This window comes from Epinephelus fuscoguttatus, linkage group LG3 (assembly GCF_011397635.1).
Source record: "Epinephelus fuscoguttatus linkage group LG3, E.fuscoguttatus.final_Chr_v1".
Taxonomy (NCBI): domain Eukaryota; kingdom Metazoa; phylum Chordata; class Actinopteri; order Perciformes; family Serranidae; genus Epinephelus; species Epinephelus fuscoguttatus.
The window spans coordinates 1,143,794-1,162,006 of record NC_064754.1 but is presented as its reverse complement, the minus strand read 5'-3'; the positions used below and the strand labels follow the sequence as shown (position 1 = coordinate 1,162,006).

Genomic DNA, 18,213 nt, shown 5'->3' with positions numbered 1-18,213 from the left:
ACTTAAGCTCTTTGGCTTTTATAGGTTTGCATACAAAAATCCCAATAAATCTTAACTGTGTTCATATCTCTGGCAAACTACCACAGAAATGGCTAGAAAGAAACAGCTAGGTAAAGAAACAAGTACAGATTTGTACATTGGGGAAAGAAGGATACACTGAAGGAGAAACTGCAAAACGCCTAATGGTGTCCAACAAAGGAATTCACTACACCCTGAGGAGACTAGAAGAAACTGGAAGTTATGATAACAGAGTAAGGTCTGGAAGAAAGAGGGTTACTGCAAAAGCAGAGGATAAACATATCATTGTCACCAGTAAGAGAGATCGGCGAAAAACAGCACCACAAATAAGGGAGGAAATCAACATGACAAGGTCAAAACCCATATCTCTGACAACTGCAAAAAGACGTTTGAGAAAGGCTGGTCTGGAGGGTTTTGTATCTGCAAAAAAAAAACAAAAAAAACACTACTTTGTCCACAGAACAAGAAAAAGAGATATGAGTGGGCAACAGCACACAAAAACTGGACCTATGATGACTGGAAACAAGTTCTCTGGATCGACAAAAGCAAGTTTGAACTATTTGGTTCAAACTGCAGAGTCTATGTCCGCAGACAAACTGGGTAATGTCTTCAAGCACCATGCGTAACACCCACAATAAAGCATGGAGGTGGTAGTGCCATAGTATGGGGATGTTTTGTAGGTGATAGAGTAAATTAGTTTGAAGTAAAGGGTATCATGAAGAAGGAACAGTACAACTACATCCTCCAGCATCATACAGCTCCATCTGGACCAAGACTTGTGGGTTGAAAGTTTGTTTTTCAGCAAGATAATGACCCTCAGCATTCTTCCAAGCTCTGTTAGGATTACCTTGACAAAAAAGAAGAGGAAGGTGTTCTTCGAAAGATGGTTTGGCCCCCTCAGTCTTCAGACCTCCTTCCAATTGAACTTGTGTGGGACGAATTGGATCAATTAGTCAGAAAAGTGCGTCCCACAAATCAGCAGTCTCTCATTGATGAACTTAAGAAAGCTTGGAATGCAATTCCTGGCACATAAACTTGTGGAACAAATGCCTTGTATATGCCATGCTGTTGTTAAAGCCAGAGGAGGTTACTTTGAGGAAAGCGAAGTCTAACCAAGAAAAACCCAAATACCTGATAATTATTGATTATATAATAATCATGTTTATTTTGTTGCAAAGTATACCAATGAAACTATGATCTTATTTGTACAAATTTGATCTTGCTTCCAAACTTTTGGCCTTTAGTGTATCTGTGAGCTTTGTACATATCAAATGAGACTGATAAGCACCAGTTTTGTCTCAGTGTGAACAGACTGTCAGTGTCATCATTCCTCTCATACTTTGAGATCTGCTCTGAAAAACCAGTCTGACTCGGTGACTTGTTAATTTGTAAACTGCTCTGCAGATGCGCAGAATCTAAACCTCTCACAATCCACCATCTTTGTTAACAAAAAAAATCAACAAAGTGACGTCAACAGCAGAGATTTATTGATTTTTTTAAAGGTAGAAAACAGTGAAAGAGTCTCAGTGTAAACACAAAGATTTAAATTACAGTCAGAATGTTCTAACAGCAAAACAGATTTCATTTGCATCGTCCGTCCGACATTTTCACATCGTATTTGAGTCAAATAATTGCAGTGCTTTTATTCTGAAATGTCAATTCAGTTTGACCAGTAAATTTTCATCTGAAGTCTTAAATCACTCTTTGGTCAGTTGGAGCACTCTGAGCTTATTTTAGGCAACAACTTGATGTCTAAAGATGTCAGATAAAAATGAAATAAAATGAATCTTCATCTTGTTATTAACATGCAAACAAAATGATTGGTTGAAAAATACAGAAACAAAAAGAGAAAAACATCTAAACTGAAATGTTTGTGTTGCAGTAAATGAAGGACAGACGCAGCAACATTTTATGATTAATTAACAAAAACACAGCATATGTGTAAGGCAGAAATAAAACACATCAAACCAAAACAAAGCTTAAATCAAACACTAAATTAAATTTTCATTTTAGAAATCGATGTTCTCGACTTTCAACATAAATGAGCAGTAAAAATTAAACTTCTGGAAAAAAAAGAACATCTTCTTTCTGCTAAGTTAAATAAATGTTTTAATTGGAGAGTTTATCTGAATATTTTCATCACAACATAAACTTAAGTTCACTGATTGTTTTGATATTTTTGCTCATGAATTTTCTTTTCAAACACTCACACTGTGTCACTTTATATTTCACTTTTTATTCTATAAAATAATGTAAATTATTTTCCCTAATTTACCGTATATATCTTTAATAAAGTGCAATTTAAATGTTAATGTCAAAGTCACAATTCAAGTCAGTTGTAATAAATCATGTAGAGCTGCCAAATTAAACATGAAGAAAAGTTCAGTTAAAGTTTTTGTTTCAGCAATAATCAGTATGAACTCTTTTATATATTTGAGTGAAGTAATTAGTATCAGTTTAGACAGACTGTCAGTACGTCAGTGAAATAATCACTCAAACCAAAACAATATCTGTGATTTGGAGGTAATAAAAACATAAAGAGTGTAAAACTCTTTGAGGCGAATCTGTGATTGTCCAGCGAATACATAAAACAGACATTCCTCATTAATATTATTACTTTTGTTTGATTTTTAAGCTTTACATGAAACACCGGGCCTCATGCAAGAAACAACACAGCCACTCCAACACATTTTCTCTTATTTTTGTTTGTATCCAAGATTTATCCATATTTCAACAAACATTTATTTCTTATTCAGTGCTTCTTATTTTTGCTCTTCTCTTGGAAAATCTTACAAGCACTTTTAATAAGATAAGAGAAAAAGGTCTCGTCTTTACTCTCCACAAACTGTTGTCCAACTCGAGGTAACACGAGTTTTAAACCTTAAGAACATAAAGGAATACATGAATATCATATAATCAAATTTAGATTATGTTTATAATGAATAAATTATTTGAGGGCTGAAGAAAGGCTGCTACACTTGGTCCATTCATCCCAATGACTGTAATTTCTGTTACTGTGTGTCCCTCTGATGACCAGTGCTGGAATGTAACTAAGTACATTTACTCAAGTATGGTACTTAAGGTTCTCTTCCTTTACTTGTTCTGATCTCATGTCACTTTATACATCTGCTTCACTTCAGAGGGACACTGCACTTTGTACTTCACTTGATGAATTGAATTACTTTACAATAACAATTAAGTTTTTTTGCAAACAAAGCAAATAAAAATCTTCAAGTGCAGCTGAAACAATTAGTTGAATTATTTAAAAAAGAATTGTAAATACTTTGATAACTGTTTGTCATTTTTCATGGAAAACTATTTCATGGTTCCAGCCTCTTGAATATGAACTCCCGCTGCTTTAAAAAAAAAAAAAAGTTATCTTGATCGGTGATGCACCAATGTTTATTTGTTTTTTAAATTGACCGACTAAAAGTACTGTTGCTGGGGTTTTGTTTGTAATTTTTGTTGCCTTGCAGCCCCTCTTCCTCTCGTTTCCATCGCTCCATTGCCTGCTCTTTCGCCTCCTCTTCTCCACTATATTACTTCATTTTTCCACCACTTTCCCTCTCAGTCTCAGTCCCCTCTGTCTCTGTCCTTCCCTCCTGATTGAGTCCAATAAATCTCCTGTAATTTACGCACGAGAACTGTCAGTTTCATTTAAAACAAACAGAAAACAAAGCTTAATTGTCTAGAACCCGGCCTGATTCAGGCCCGGGGGCAATAATGAGAGATTACAGCCCGGCCCAGCCTGAACCCTGCAGGTCCAGCCCGGTCTCACTCTGAAGTCATCAAAATCCGACACTTGGCCAGTGACTTGTGGCGTCAGAAAACAATGAAAAAAGGCGCCCTTTAACGTTGGCATGATATGCGGCCTGTTGCCATAGTGGTTCAACCGCACCCGGCAGTGTCTGGGGGGAAACGCAGGGGGACAAGGACAAAAGTTAAGGCGGCAAAAGTCTGAGTGGGGCGGGGGGAGGGGTGGTGGATGGGTCTGACAAACACTGACTTTCACCCGAGGGAGCGGTGTTTGCATCCCCTAAGATTCCAAAGCCAAACCCTGTTCTTTTTTCCTAAACCCCCTTGAGGGTCGCAGGGTTTAGTTCATTCATTCATTCATTCATTCATTCATCTTCTAACCGCTTCATCCTCTTGAGGGTTGCGGGGGGGTGGAGCCTATCCCAGCTGACACTGGGTGAGAGGCAGGGTTCACCCTGGACAGGTCACCAGACTATCACAGGGCTGACACATAGAGACAGACAACCATTCACACTCACATTCACACCTACGGACAATTTAGAGTTACCAATTAACCTAGTCCGTGTTTTAGTTGTTGAAGGGAAAAAAAATTACGTTTGCAGTATTGTATTGATGTAGCGCTTTTATTTTGAAAGAGACTGTAGGTAAATACTAAATTTCCTGTGAAAACAGAAGTTTATCTTGAAAGACGAGAACTTGCCACAGTGTCCCAGAACATCAACAACCAACACACTCAGCGTACCATGCACATTGTATGTGGACATGGAAAGTCCATGACCAAAATGTCAATATGTGACGAGGTCACAGTGAGGATGTGATGGCGGGTCGGGTCGGGCCCAATCGAGCTCAGGCAGAGAATAAGAGCTCTGCACCGCAGCAACACAAGCCAGGCTGAAAATCTGCAATCTTCCCTCCTGATTGAGTCCAATAAAACTCCTGTAATTTACGCACGAGAACTTGGGGCAATAATGAGAGATTACAGCCCGGCCCAGCCTGAACTGTTTTTTGTTTTGTTGTTTGTAATTTTTGTTGTTATTTTTTCCACCTTTTTATCAGTAAAATAAAGAAATCTTTATTATGGAAAACAACAGTTTAAAAGTTATTCAGTCCTTTCTTTCACATGAAAAACATTTTGAATTAACTACTTTAAAAGTATTTTACCATATAAACCCCTTTTATATCTATTTTATATTGCTGTAAAAAAAAAAATCAAAACATGTCTGTTTTATTCACGTTTCTGACTAAAAACTACATTTTACAAGATGACACTGAACACATCATGATAATGCTGTAATTAGGGATGTCTGATTGGTTCGGGTATCGGCTCCGATCACGTTATTTTTACAAAATCGGAATTGGTAACGAAAGATCGGAGGAATCAAAACAACAAAAATGGCCAGGTTTTTCATCTATGTTGTTCAGTGTTGCCTCCACTTTCCAGTGTATAAAGACACAGGCCTATTTTGTTTGTTGAAGACAAGAAGATATTGAATTTGTTTACATTTTGTGCTGCTGATCCACCGATAAGCTTTTTGGATACTATTTAAATAAAAAACAAACCTTATGGGACAACTTGGATGCATTTTTTTTCCTTTCTTAATGCTTTGCAAAGTATCAGATCGGACTCGGTTTCACAATAAAGGACTCGGTATCGGATCCGATGCAAAAAAAATGTGATCGGGACATCCTGAGTTGTAAATAACCTTCGCCCAATCCTCATTTTTACCGAAGCGAGCATCATAATGTAAGTCACGCTGCCTTCAAATAGAACTCATGGGCTCGTGTTTACAACATGGAGAATTGGGTACACGAAGTCGGGACCTCAGAGCTCTCAGATGATTTTCACTAACGAAGCCGCGAATACCGCGTTCATTTAGTCTCTTCCTGTGAACACGGTAAACACAACACCGTTTGAACACCGCATCTGTGTAACCTCCACCAGCGATTAGTTCTAGCCACCGGCCACTAACGACAAACACTAACCAGCTCTCCTCCTGCTGATGTCATCAATGATTTGTTGTTCCTCTGACTTGACGACAGTGAGTTTACTGCATACTGTCATTCGGACGGCATCTCGTGGGACAGGACACTGTCGGTTGCTCTGTGATATAACCTGCACAAAACTGATGATGAAAACATCGACCACTGCGACTGGTGAATGTCATCTAACTTGCTGAGACATCGATGGCAGTCAACAAGGAGAATATCTGCTGATAGTGATGTACGGTCGATAAAATGGTGCATCCCAAATTTTGATTTTATTAAGTTGATTTAAAATATTCTGCATTGTGCCCTTGGATACTTTTACTTCCGTAACATTTTTGATGCAGTACTCTCACTAGGAGCAGGGTATTTTTACAGTGTGGTGTATTAGTACTTTTACTGCAGCAAAGGATCTGAATACTTCCCCCACCGCTGCTGCTGACACAGCAAATCACCTTTACTTTGCAGCTGTTTTTGGGGACATCTGGTGTCAAGTCTTTGCACGCAGCACAACACCTGCCCTTATACAGTGTTTAGGGTGACATGACCTACGCTAAGAGTGAGAGGGAAAATATAAGAGAAAACCTAAGAGAATGTTTCTGCATGAGGCCCACTGTCACAGTTAGGTGAATCCTCTTCTCTCTGAGAGTCAGATGTTCACACTGACTCATGTCTGAAGAGTAAATACAAAGCTACAGCCTGTTAGCTTAGCTTAGCATAAAGACTGGAAACAGGTGGAAACAGCTAGCCTGCCTCTGTCCAAAGGAAACAACCTGCCTGCTCCTTTAAAGCTCTCTCACTTACATATTTATCTGGTTTGTTTGATCCAAAGTTTCCCAACATGTTGAACTATTCCTTTAAAATATGCGCGGGTGAAATAAACTTATATTTTGTGGATATTTCTAAATAAAACAGGAAGTAGAATATTTATCAGAAACACTTATTGGTCATTTAAACGTTTGCTTTTTAAACTCTCTGAAGGTGTCACTTCTCTTAAAAAAAAGTCATTACATGTGCTACATGTTGTGCTGTCGGCCATGTTTTAAACAATAAGCAGTTTATAATATTTTGATTTTTAGAGTCAAACTCTTGCGGTTTAGAGCTGAAACACAAAACAGTTTGAGCTCCTGACTTTGGACTCTGGTGTCATTTCGTAGTGATTGTGACATACAGATTACTGTTAATTTATCATGTTGATCTGTTCTGTACGACATCTATTGCACGTCTGTCCGTCCTGGAAGAGGGATCCCTCCTCAGTTGCTCTTCCTGAAGTTTCTACTGTTTTTTCCCCGTTAAAGGGTTTTTTGGGGAGTTTTTCCTGATCAGCTGTGAGGGTCATAAGGACAGAGGGATGTCGTATGCTGTAAAGCCCTGTGAGGCAAATTGTGATTTGTGATATTGGGCTGTATAAATAAAATTGAACTGAATTGTATTCTAACAGGCCTTGGCAGCTCCTTCCTGCAACTCTTTGAGTTTCCACTCATCTAAATATTATATTTGAGTCAGTACAAATTAAATGCATTTAAATATCACAGCTGACCAACTTTAGAGTCATTTCCTCCAGAGCTGATTCCTGGGAAACGTTCTGTTACGGCAAGAAACCTCAAAGTTCAACGACAAAAACATTAAAGGCACATTCAGTGAGACAGTCTGACATTTTAGTAAATCTTTGAGCCTGTACACACGCCGCACTTTTTGTGCCCTGAAATTCATAGTTTTCAATAGACGTCAACAGGCGCACTCAAGCAGTGTTGCCAACTTAGCGACTTTGTCGCTGTATTTAGCGTCTTTTCAGACCCCTCTAGCGACTCTTTTTCAAAAAAGCAACTAGCGACAAATCTAGCGACTTTTTCTGCTGTTATTGGAGACCTTTGGAGACTCTGACGTGAAAGCACGTATCGTTTTTCTTCTCAACGAGCAGCGGATGCTGCCGTGGGCTCCTCCCCTGCCCCAAAGCACTCACAGACGGCCCAGTCCTCCCTCCCAGCTGCAGTCAGAGCAGGAGATGTTAACCCCTCCACGTCCAGACTGCAAGTGAATCGCGCATGTGCGGAACCACCGCTAGCTGATCCCGGCCTGGTTTACAGTCAGGGCGGAATGTAAATGTAAAATTTTCTTTGTCTGATATAAATCACTGAAAGAAGGTTCATTTGCAGTTCTAAACATATTCAGGGTGTTTTTTTACTCAGTTTTTGTCTCTCCCACGACGTTATTCCTCTCTCCTACAGCAGCCATTACAATTACATGCATATGGACAATTATGCAAATTAGGCGATGACATCATTTAGCGACAAGCCAATAGCTACTTTTCTTACTGAGGAGTTGGCAACAGTGCACTCAAACGCCAAAGCAATGCCCTAAACCAGCATTAAGACAATCTTAAGCTAACTTTAAGCCAAAATTAAACCAACGTTTAGCTATCATTAAGCTAATGTTAACCTAACATCAAGCCATAATTAAGCCGATGTTAAGCCAATGCTAAACTAGCCTTAAGCAAATGTTAGGCTAGTGTTAACCCACCGTTAGCAGCACAGTCCTGATTTTTGATTAGGGGAGGTTTACAGGCACCAGCTGAACTTGGTTCTCTTTGCCAAACACTCCACCTCAAAGCTTTTTTCCCTCTAACATTTAATGTGAAGATATTATTTAAAAATTGGAACAATGCGACATTAATCAAATGTACATATTAAAGACCTTTTAAAGAGATTCTGATTTTAAAAACAAGTCCTTTGAAAAACACATAGATGGATATGAAAAAATAAATCTGCCATCGCTCTAGTTTTAGAAAGCAAATGTGTCGTGTGAGGATGAAAAGCTTGATTAAAATGTCAGACTGCTGCTGTAAAGGTCGACACGACACTGTGGAGGTTTGGTCGTGTCATTGCTCTGTAGGTCACATACAGTTTGAGGCACAGTCAGTGTGGTTGTGCTGCGGCGGTCGCGTCTCCAACAGCAGCACTGTGACAGTGTTAATATTGCTCTATGGTATCGCAGAGGTGGGTATCGTCACATGACCGCTCACTATTTACAGATTCTCTGTAAATACAATGAAATTCAGATAATGAGTGTTGAAGAAGAAAGGCCACGATCAAACAATCACAATCTCATCTTGTCCTCAGACATAAAAGAGGCCCCATCAATCAGTCATGTCTGATCCACAGAGACAGGACTGTGAAGACTTTGAGCTCCTCTTCCTCAAATTTGTCTCTTAAAAGATGTGTTCACTGTTTTTCAACCACAACATAAAGGCTCGGACACACTTTCCATTCATAGTATGACTGGCGGGTCCAGGTCTGTCCCCAGCAGTGACGAGAGGGCTAGGAGGTGAGCTTACCGCCCTCCTAGTGTTGACACTGGGTCAAAGTGAAACCTAGAAGAGGCCTCTGGGTGTTGAGTGAATGTTTGTCCAATATCCAACTTTAGTTATATTTAAGTGCAGGTAGACAGTCCGTGTGGAGAGCCGAAGAGGTCACCGAGCCCGTCAGCTATGGGGTGACAATAATTTAACTTTATATGAGATGTTTTAAAAAAATCACCTGCATTCATTCGCAGATATCTACTTATAGAAAAGAGGAGGTCTTGGTTCAGATACCTGCTGACTAGACTGGATACTCCAAAATATAGTCTGTTGCCCCCACAGGCTTATCGTCATCAGACCAAAAGCTGGTGGTTTCTGGGATTGATCAGACCCCAGCCCCACTTTTAAAGCAATACTTTGCCAGTTTTTTCCCAGGACTGTATCTTCGCTTCGCAGTGTGGAGAGTGTATGCAGATGAATGGTGTTAAGGCACCCCCGTGTGCTGCCAGCTACCCGACTTTTCCGCCTCTCTGAGAACCAAAATCCTCCAGACGTGGACGTGAAATGACATGAAGCACGTCATCTGGTGGATTTTCACTTGTGGTGTGAGCAGTGAGGTCCTGCTGACGGCACAGGTGGGGAACCAGACACCATTCATATGCACACACTCCCCCCACAGTGGTAGAGCTGACGGCCCAAAATTATCAAGACCTACATGAACCTGCACAGTTTCTGTCGGAGCCCGATCCCAGCTTGACCCCAGCTTGACCCCAGCTTGACCCATGGCAGCAGATTTGGGTCTGAGCTCAATCAAAAAGCTGCTTTCTACTGTAAAATATTTTTTTTTAATATTAAACCATTTGTTACAGGCTGAGGGCTTATGTGTTTCCTTGCACCACTTCTCCTTCTCTCCCTTATTTCAATAGTCTGTTGTCTCATGTGCGACTAGCCTCGCGTCACCAGGCTCTTCAGGCGAAGAGCCTGGTATCTATTCACTCTTAATTTTGTCTGGATTCTGGTTCCGGTCTAGGGAGCGGATGCGGTATTCACCAAATTCACCAAACTGTCTCACTTGCCCTGGTTCCGTTTCCTTACCAAAACGGCCACTAACGGCCCAGACTATGTGCGACAGGTTCAGTAGAGGCCACTCCCCCTTCGGCAGTTCATAGTGATGCTGCACGCTGATGATGATCACTGCTCTTTGCTGCGTGTTACAGCACGCGACCACGTTTGGTCATGGACTTTCCACGTCCACATATGGCGTCCAAGGTACCCTGGGTGTGTTGGTTGTTGACGTTCTGGGACGCCGTGTCAACTTCAGCCTGTTACATGCATTGTCTGTTTTCAAAATACACTTCTGTTTTCACAGGAAATGTACAGTTTGATACAGTCTCTTTCAAAATAAAAGCACTACGGCGGTACAACACCGCCAACTGATGTTTTTTCCTTTAACAACAAAAACACGTGGTTAGGTTTTGGAAAGAAGAACAGGGTTTGGCTTTAGAATCTTACACTGCTCTCTCGGGTGAAAGTCAGTGTTTGTTGCCTTTATCAGCAACTAGCTGCGTATCATGCCAATGTTAAAGGATGCCTTTTTTGTTGGTTTCTGACGCTGCAGGTCACTGACCAAGAACTGGATTTTTATGACTTCGTAGTGAGACTGGGCTCATTACGCACATCTCTCCCGCTGTTGGGGAGGCGGAAGAAAACACTGCTGACCAAGTCGCCTTGCAGCCCCTCTTCCTCTCGTTTCCATCGCTCCGTTGCCTGCTCTTTCTCCTCCTCTTCTCCACTATATTACTTCATTGTTCCACCACTTTCCCTCTCAGTCTCAGTCCCCTCTGTCTCTGTCCTTCCCTCCTGATTGAGTCCAATAAATCTCCTGTAATTTACGCACGAGAACTGTCGGTTTCATTTAAAACAAACAGAAAACAAAGCTTAATTGTCTAGAACCCGGCCTGATTCAGGCCCAGGGGCAATAATGAGAGATTACAGCCCGGCCCAGCCTGAACCCTGCAGGTCCAGCCCGGTCTCACTCTGAAGTCATCAAAATCCGACACGTGGCCAGTGACTTGTGGCGTCAGAAAACAATGAAAAAAGGCGCCCTTTAACGTTGGCATGATATGCGGCCTGTTGCCTTAGTGGTTCAACCGCACCCGGCAGTGTCTGGGGGGAAACGCAGGGGGACAAGGACAAAAGTTAAGGCGGCAAAAGTCTGAGTGGGGCGGGGGGAGGGGTGGTGGATGGGTCTGACAAACACTGACTTTCACCCGAGGGAGCGGTGTTTGCATCCCCTAAGATTCTAAAGCCAAACCCTGTTCTTTTTTCCTAAACCCCCTTGAGGGTCGCGGGGTTTAGTTCATTCATTCATTCATTCATTCATCTTCTAACCGCTTCATCCTCTTGAGGGTCGCGGGGGGGTGGAGCCTATCCCAGCTGACACTGGGTGAGAGGCAGGGTTCACCCTGGACAGGTCACCAGACTATCACAGGGCTGACACATAGAGACAGACAACCATTCACACTCACATTCACACCTACGGACAATTTAGAGTCACCAATTAACCTAGCCCGTGTTTTAGTTGTTGAAGGAAAAAAAAATATTACATTTGCAGTACTGTATTGATGTAGTGCTTTTATTTTGAAAGAGACTGTAGGTAAATGTTAAATTTCCTGTGAAAACAGAAGTTTATCTTGAAAGAAGAGAACTTGCCACAGTGTCCCAGAACATCAACAACCAACACACTCAGCGTACCATGCACATTGTATGTGGACATGGAAAGTCCATGACCAAAATGTCAATATGTGACGAGGTCACAGTGAGGATGTGATGGCGGGTCGGGTCGGGCCAAATCGAGCTCAGGCAGAGAATCAGAGCTCTGCACCGCGGCAACACAAGCCAGGCTGAAAATCTGCAAAGTCTCCCTTTAATAAGGTCTGGGTGAACAAGCAGTGAACAATCCTTTAAGTCACCACTATCCATGAACATATCAAGAAAAATTATTGAATGTTCCAAAAGGGCTGCAGGTGATGATCATGTGGAAACTGACAGCATCTGATTTATCTTTTTAAATAAACAGTCTGATGACCTCGGGCAGTAGATTCACCACAGCAGTAGAGAAGAATATAAACCCCTCAGCTGAATAACGTATAAAGTCAGCAAAACTATTTTTTTTTCCAGCAGTGACGATTTGATCCCAAACTGAACACACAGCTCAGAGTGGTTTGTGCAATTCGCTGGTGTCCAACTTCCGTCAAACACCATCAAACTAACACCCGTTGAAAATTAACATTTTTATCATTTTACCTAAAAGTGGTTTAACAGCATTTCACACTCACCGTACAGTAAACCTTCGGCAGCTTCAGTGTCACACATGGTGTGTTCAGGTACTGTGTTGAGTGTAGGTTACCCACATTTTGGCTCTTGGCCCAACACACAATCACTGTACTTCCGAGTGTGAAACACAAGAAGACAGACTTGAAGCATAAACTCTTCAGGTCGTTGTTACGCGCAGTAAAATGTGAGCTGTTATTCAGCTGTACTGATAAAATCAGAAGTGTTTCTGTGCTGTCAGACATCTGGGAGACAGACGACTGAAAAACATGGTTAAAACACTTGTGAACTGCAACCTTCAGATCTACAAATACTTTTCAACTATCTGTTTTCAACCTGATGCTTTGACAACTAAACACCAAACCAGTACTCTCTGAGCGACGTCTTCAACTGTGTGAAGAGTCCGGCAGGTGACACAGCAGACAGGAAACTGGGTGAGGAGGAACCTGATTAAATCCAGCCTTGTTGCACTGAGTGTCCTCCCTGTCAGAGGAGTTTGGGCCTGGGTGGATTGGCCCTGACCGACGAATACGCCCCGATGTGGGTGATGAGGTTGGGTTCCACGCTGTGAGACCTTTCTCCTGGGATGGTCCTTGCCATCTGATACATGACCATGTCTTTCGCATTTCCCTTGACACAGAATGAGCCGTCCAGATACTCTGCAACCCTGAGCGAGGCGTTGCCGGGGAAGAGCATGGCAGGGGTGCAGCACTCTGTGGCTGGGGAGACGGCGTAGAGCTGCGGGGTTAGTCTTCGCACCTCCAGGAGGTAGTGGCGCCCCAGCAGCTCTGTGGCAGCCATGAAGTAGAGAGTGAAGAAGAGGAAATGGCTGGCCGACAGTGTGAAGGAGAAAGAGCAGGGGTTCCAGTAAGGGAGGGTGAGGAGGAGGGCCGTTGCTCCGACCAGCCCGAGTCCCACCCACTCCAAGATGCGGTAAGGCTCAGGGTTCCAGTAGCGCTGCAGCCTTTCAGGGTGATACAGCTTAATGTAAAGAGTCTGGAAGGCGAAACGACGGGACAGCAGGTCCTTCACGACTGCGAAAAAGTCCTGTATCGGCAAAGCATCATCCTCCAGGACAACCATGTTCTTGGGCTTCACCAGCTCCCATCCCTTGCGGAGACAGAAGACATAATCCCTCTTCTCCCTCTCAAAGGTGTTGATTCGTTCCCTGTTCCTCTGCTGCTCCAGAGGGGAACGTCGGATCACCCTGAAGTGGGCCTCCAGCATCTTGGCGTCCTGGTTTTCCTGTGGCCCGCTTTCCACATCGCAAACCAACACCTCCGCACACCGCCGCTCCCCACAGCTTCCCAGAATCCTGCTCAGCTGCCGCATCACCTGGAGCAGGTAGTGGAAGTCCCATCCCTCATTCCGCCTGGTTGTTACCACGGTAACTAGCAGCTCAGGATGCTGGGTGATGTCAGTGAATCTGGAAGACACCGCTGCTGCAGTGGAAGCACTCTGCCAGAAGCGCAGCGCATCCTGGCCTCGGGCGAGGCTTTCCTGCAGGACCTCCTCACTCATGGAGTCCAGGTACATGGACCTGATGAAGAAGTAAGAGTACAGCAGCCGATGGCAGCACAGAGGGAGGACGATGCAAAACATGGCGACGGACAGGACGAGGGCTTGAGTGACGGTGTTGGACCATCGCAGGTAATGACTGAAGAACCCTTTCCATCGAGGCATTCCGGCTGGAACCACTCAGCGACTAGATGAACAGACGAGCTCAGGAGGGTCAGCTCAACATGTACGGTGTCCCAGCATGCAGTTTGTTTCAGCTGACCACGGCAGTGAAATCTGATGATGTGAACTGAGAGCTCTGTGGAAAATGAGTCAGGTGTTGGCACTCTGTCTTCTTGTAAACAGAGACGTGAGAGTTTCAGCTCGATCCTGCTCATCTGTCTCTGCTCTGGTGTCTGTAGAAAGAGACAAGAGGACGTTTTTACTCAGTTGCTGTTTATAGACTGTGATCTGTCTGTATGAAACATGAAAACCACTGTGCTGGGCTGTAGATTCACATCAGATCCTGTGGAGAAGCACAGCTCCGTCTTTCATAAGACTTCTTTCCCCACAATCTGCTGAACATTTCAACAGAACAGTTTCAACAGAAACATTAAAGTGTAGGTAGTGAGTGAAATAGGAACGAGCAGGATGGGGTGGGCCGTGATTGGCCAGTGTTCAGATGAGAGACAAACCAGTGGGCCCATCATTTCTCTGCTCTGAGGACCGATCAGCCAAAAAACAAAATAAATTTAAAAAAAGAAAAGAAAAAGCTTACGACCAGCCCATACTAGAGCGGCCCACTGGGAACCTAAGAAAGGGGACAGACACTGTTCCAGCTGTGCACACAACCTGAGCAATATTTAATTAAGTCACCTCAAGACTGAATGAATAAATGAAGAAAAAATATTTGCTCACTCCTGATTTGATCTGGTGAGTTAATACCCTGCAGTAATTTCCTCATGTGTTTCACATGTGACTTCCTCTGCTTTTCAAAATAAGAAAACAAGGTTGTAACAGTAGATATTAATATATTACGGGGTCATCCCTATGTTTCCCAGGTTCTATGTTCCCCACTTAACCCTGCAAAAAAGGCTCTATGTTCCCGGCTTGGTTGAGCCGGGAACATAGAGCCCGGGAAACAGAGATATGCTCCCTTAAATACACGTGGAAATATGATTCTTTGGATTATATTATAGTGTCCCCCTCCTGTATGTCCTGACGGCTGGCCTGTCACTGCTCCTGTTTGTTTAGCAGAGACAGAGACCAGATAAAAACCATCCAGATGCCACCAAGTTTCCCTAAATCTGACACACTTCACCTTCAAGGTAAGATACCCAGGAGTGTACTTCAAAAAAATATTTTTAAAAAATGTCTTTAAATTCCGTTTATTTTGTGTATTTTGTGACCAATATGTGGTGACAGAGACGTGTGCTTGTGTCTCTTGAGAGGCCACTTTGTTTAAATAGTTGTTGTTTTATTGTGGACTTTTGTATGACATATTGTTGTTGTTGCATGTTAATGTGTTCTGATTGGCTGCTGATCGGCCGGGTTTCTCCTGTAAAACAGATTTTCACTCTCAATGAGACATCCTGTGAAATAAAATAAAGTAAATCAAAATAAAGATAAAGGACAAACACTGTTTTACCAGCTGGCATATTGATGCAGGACCACAGAGGGTGAACGAGGAAACAGCTCACATTTTTTTCATGTTCAGACAAAGTCTGTGGAATTCTGCCGGTGCGGACTCAACGTGTCTGCACACAGGTCGACTCGATCACTTCACATTTTGCATTTAAAAAACGGCGTCCTAATCTACGTTTAAATGCTTCCTACCCTGCGGATGACCTGAAGTGTGACCTGCAGACGACGAGAGTGGGGTCGAGGCAATTATGCACATTTGTTGTCATGTGACTGTAACTTCATAGAGCACTCATCGGGCCGTGATGATGAGAAGCATGTGGGATTATTATAAATACATATTTACACATCAGAACTGTTAACACTCAGCATGTCAGGTAAAATGAAATAAAAATCCAGGTCTAAAAACTGTTAATCACACGTTATTCAGGTTAAAGTGGGAAGAAGCAGCGGGTCTGTGGGGCAGCTGAGTGAAGTGGAGCCTGAGGAGGAAGCACCGGTTAGCCCCGGTTTCACTACAGGCAGATTCACTCGCTACAGGGGCGAGGAAATAAAACCTGAACAGCCAATCAGAGTGATCTCTCTCACCGACAAGCTCCGCCGCCGATTCGACGTGCTCAATCGGCCGAAAAGCAGCCAACACCAAAGTGCCGACGGTGCGGGACACACCGCAAAAACTAAGCCGACAGACGCTCACCGACGGCCCGACTTTGGTCGATGGCCAACCGTCGGCTTGGTGTGTCAGGACCTTGAGCAAAAAAGACTGTTCATAAGATAAGATTGATCTTTATTGTCTCTCAAGAGAAATTCATTTTGGGCATATGAAAAAAGTACCGGCATCTCACATCAACACACAGATTACAGTCACACTTGGCTCTTTACATAAACATAAAACACAGAATCCACATAGTGCATAAAGTCCAAGCAGAATAGTTGGGGTGTCGGTGGCTTAGTGGTAGAGCAGGTGCCCCATGTACAAGGCTGCTGCCTCAGCGGCCTGGGTTCGACTCCAGCCTGTGGCTTTTTGCTGCATGTCACTCCCTCTCTCTCTCCCCCCTTTCACACTTGTCTGTCCTGTACATTAAAGGCTAAAAATGCCCCAAAAGAAGATTTAAAAAAAAAAAAAAAAAAAGTCCAAGCAGAAGTCACTGTACAGAGTGGCACAATGTTCTACCCTGCCTCCATCCATCCCCACACACACACTCACACACCTGTCATATAGTTCTTTATTTATTGAGTAGATTGGTGGTACTAAAGAGAACTTATACCTGTTTAGTTTGCATGTGGGAAGCCTGTATCAGGTCATCAACTCTTTGTTAAGGACATGGTTGGGTCAGAGGAAATCATGAGGCCCTGTCTCTGAACTGCTTCCTCAAACATCTCATGCAGAGAGGATGGGGGGAGGGGAGCTGTGCTCTGAGTTTAACGGTCAAATTGCAGAAGCATGTTTTGATCCCACAGCGAATGACGGACTCACTCGGCCGCAGCCCACGTGTCCTGCAGACTCAATGACCCGGAAAAAAATGGGAGAAATTCCAGTCAAACATTTACTGTGTTTGTTGAGGTTAAAAAACAAACAAACAAACAAACAAACAGCTGATGGTCAGACTGTATGAAGCATGACGTCATCAAGGCATGGACATCTGTTATGTATATTATACATTATATTATAACAAAGTGACGTCACCTCGGTGCATTCCGCCTGTCCAGGTGACGTTACATTCCAACAGGAAACAGTGCGGTCAGACTGGTGTGGACATCAGAGGACATCAGTGTCTCTCAGGGTTTCTGTCCACTCAACATTCACACCGGAGACATCTGAACATGTTCCCAACAGATTAGTCCGGTGACGAACCGGCAGTTACCGGATAACGGAAACCCAGACTGGTCCACAGTGTTCCGGTCAAAGATCACCGTCACACTGAGTCAGCCCTGCTAGCAGCGGGCTAACGGACAGAATAACGGACAGACTAACCGACAGACAACCCGACAGACTAACGGGCAGACTAACGGGCAGACTAACGGACAGTGTGGTGAAACGTCATAAAGCACAGCTGAGTGCCGTTAAACCGGAGGATACAAACTCACCGGGAGCCGAGGAGCTGCTGTCTGCTCTGCGCTGCCATGTCCTCAGAGGTAGTTAGGTGTAGGTACGGTACCAGAGCGCACATCACATGTACTGTAATACTGCGACTAGAGGCGCAGGGACATGCGCTGCTGCTCCAGACCAGCAGGTGGCAGCACAGCGTCAGACAAGGAAGACACATTACTCACATATAATGAGAACTAGTCCATACCCACTGAGTGCACAGCTGCCCACGTACAGTTTCACATGGTGTGTGTTGGTCATAGAAAACTGCAGATTAAATAGTCAACTGAACCCATTAAGAAGAGCAATGTATTCAGACAGAGTGTTTGTGAGTTTGATAGTACGATTGCTTTATTGAAAGTACAGTAGTACCATTGGCAATAGTGGGATAGTTAGTGGGCTAAAACTGTACATTAGTAGTTGAGGTAGCACGTTGAAAGGCAGATAGTTAAAGTGTTTATATGTTGTATTGACTTAACAGTGGGGCGCACTGATAGTTCACATGGGAAAGGTGCAGCTAGCTCTTGATGCAGCAGCATACCATACCATGACTTAGTCATAGCAAACATTAGAAACAACACCAACATTGGTCCACAGG

At 43.3% G+C, this 18,213-nt stretch overlaps 1 protein-coding gene across 2 annotated transcripts; it reads right to left on the bottom strand.

Moving 5' to 3' along the window:
* Positions 1-1,483: 1,483 nt before the first annotated feature.
* On the bottom strand, positions 1,484-17,693 carry pgap4 (post-GPI attachment to proteins GalNAc transferase 4). Of its 2 annotated transcripts, none has more exons than XM_049572105.1 (2): positions 17,615-17,693; positions 1,484-14,301 (listed from the first exon to the last, which is right to left on the bottom strand). In XM_049572105.1, exon 2 carries the CDS (start codon positions 14,069-14,071, stop codon positions 12,875-12,877), a length of 1,197 nt encoding a protein of 398 aa, XP_049428062.1. In that variant the 5' UTR covers positions 14,072-14,301; positions 17,615-17,693; the 3' UTR covers positions 1,484-12,874. The 2 variants fall into 2 exon arrangements, with proteins under 2 accessions (XP_049428062.1, XP_049428063.1); XM_049572106.1 differs by lacking the exon at positions 17,615-17,693 and adding an exon at positions 17,214-17,329.
* Between the last annotated feature and the right edge of the window lie 520 nt (positions 17,694-18,213).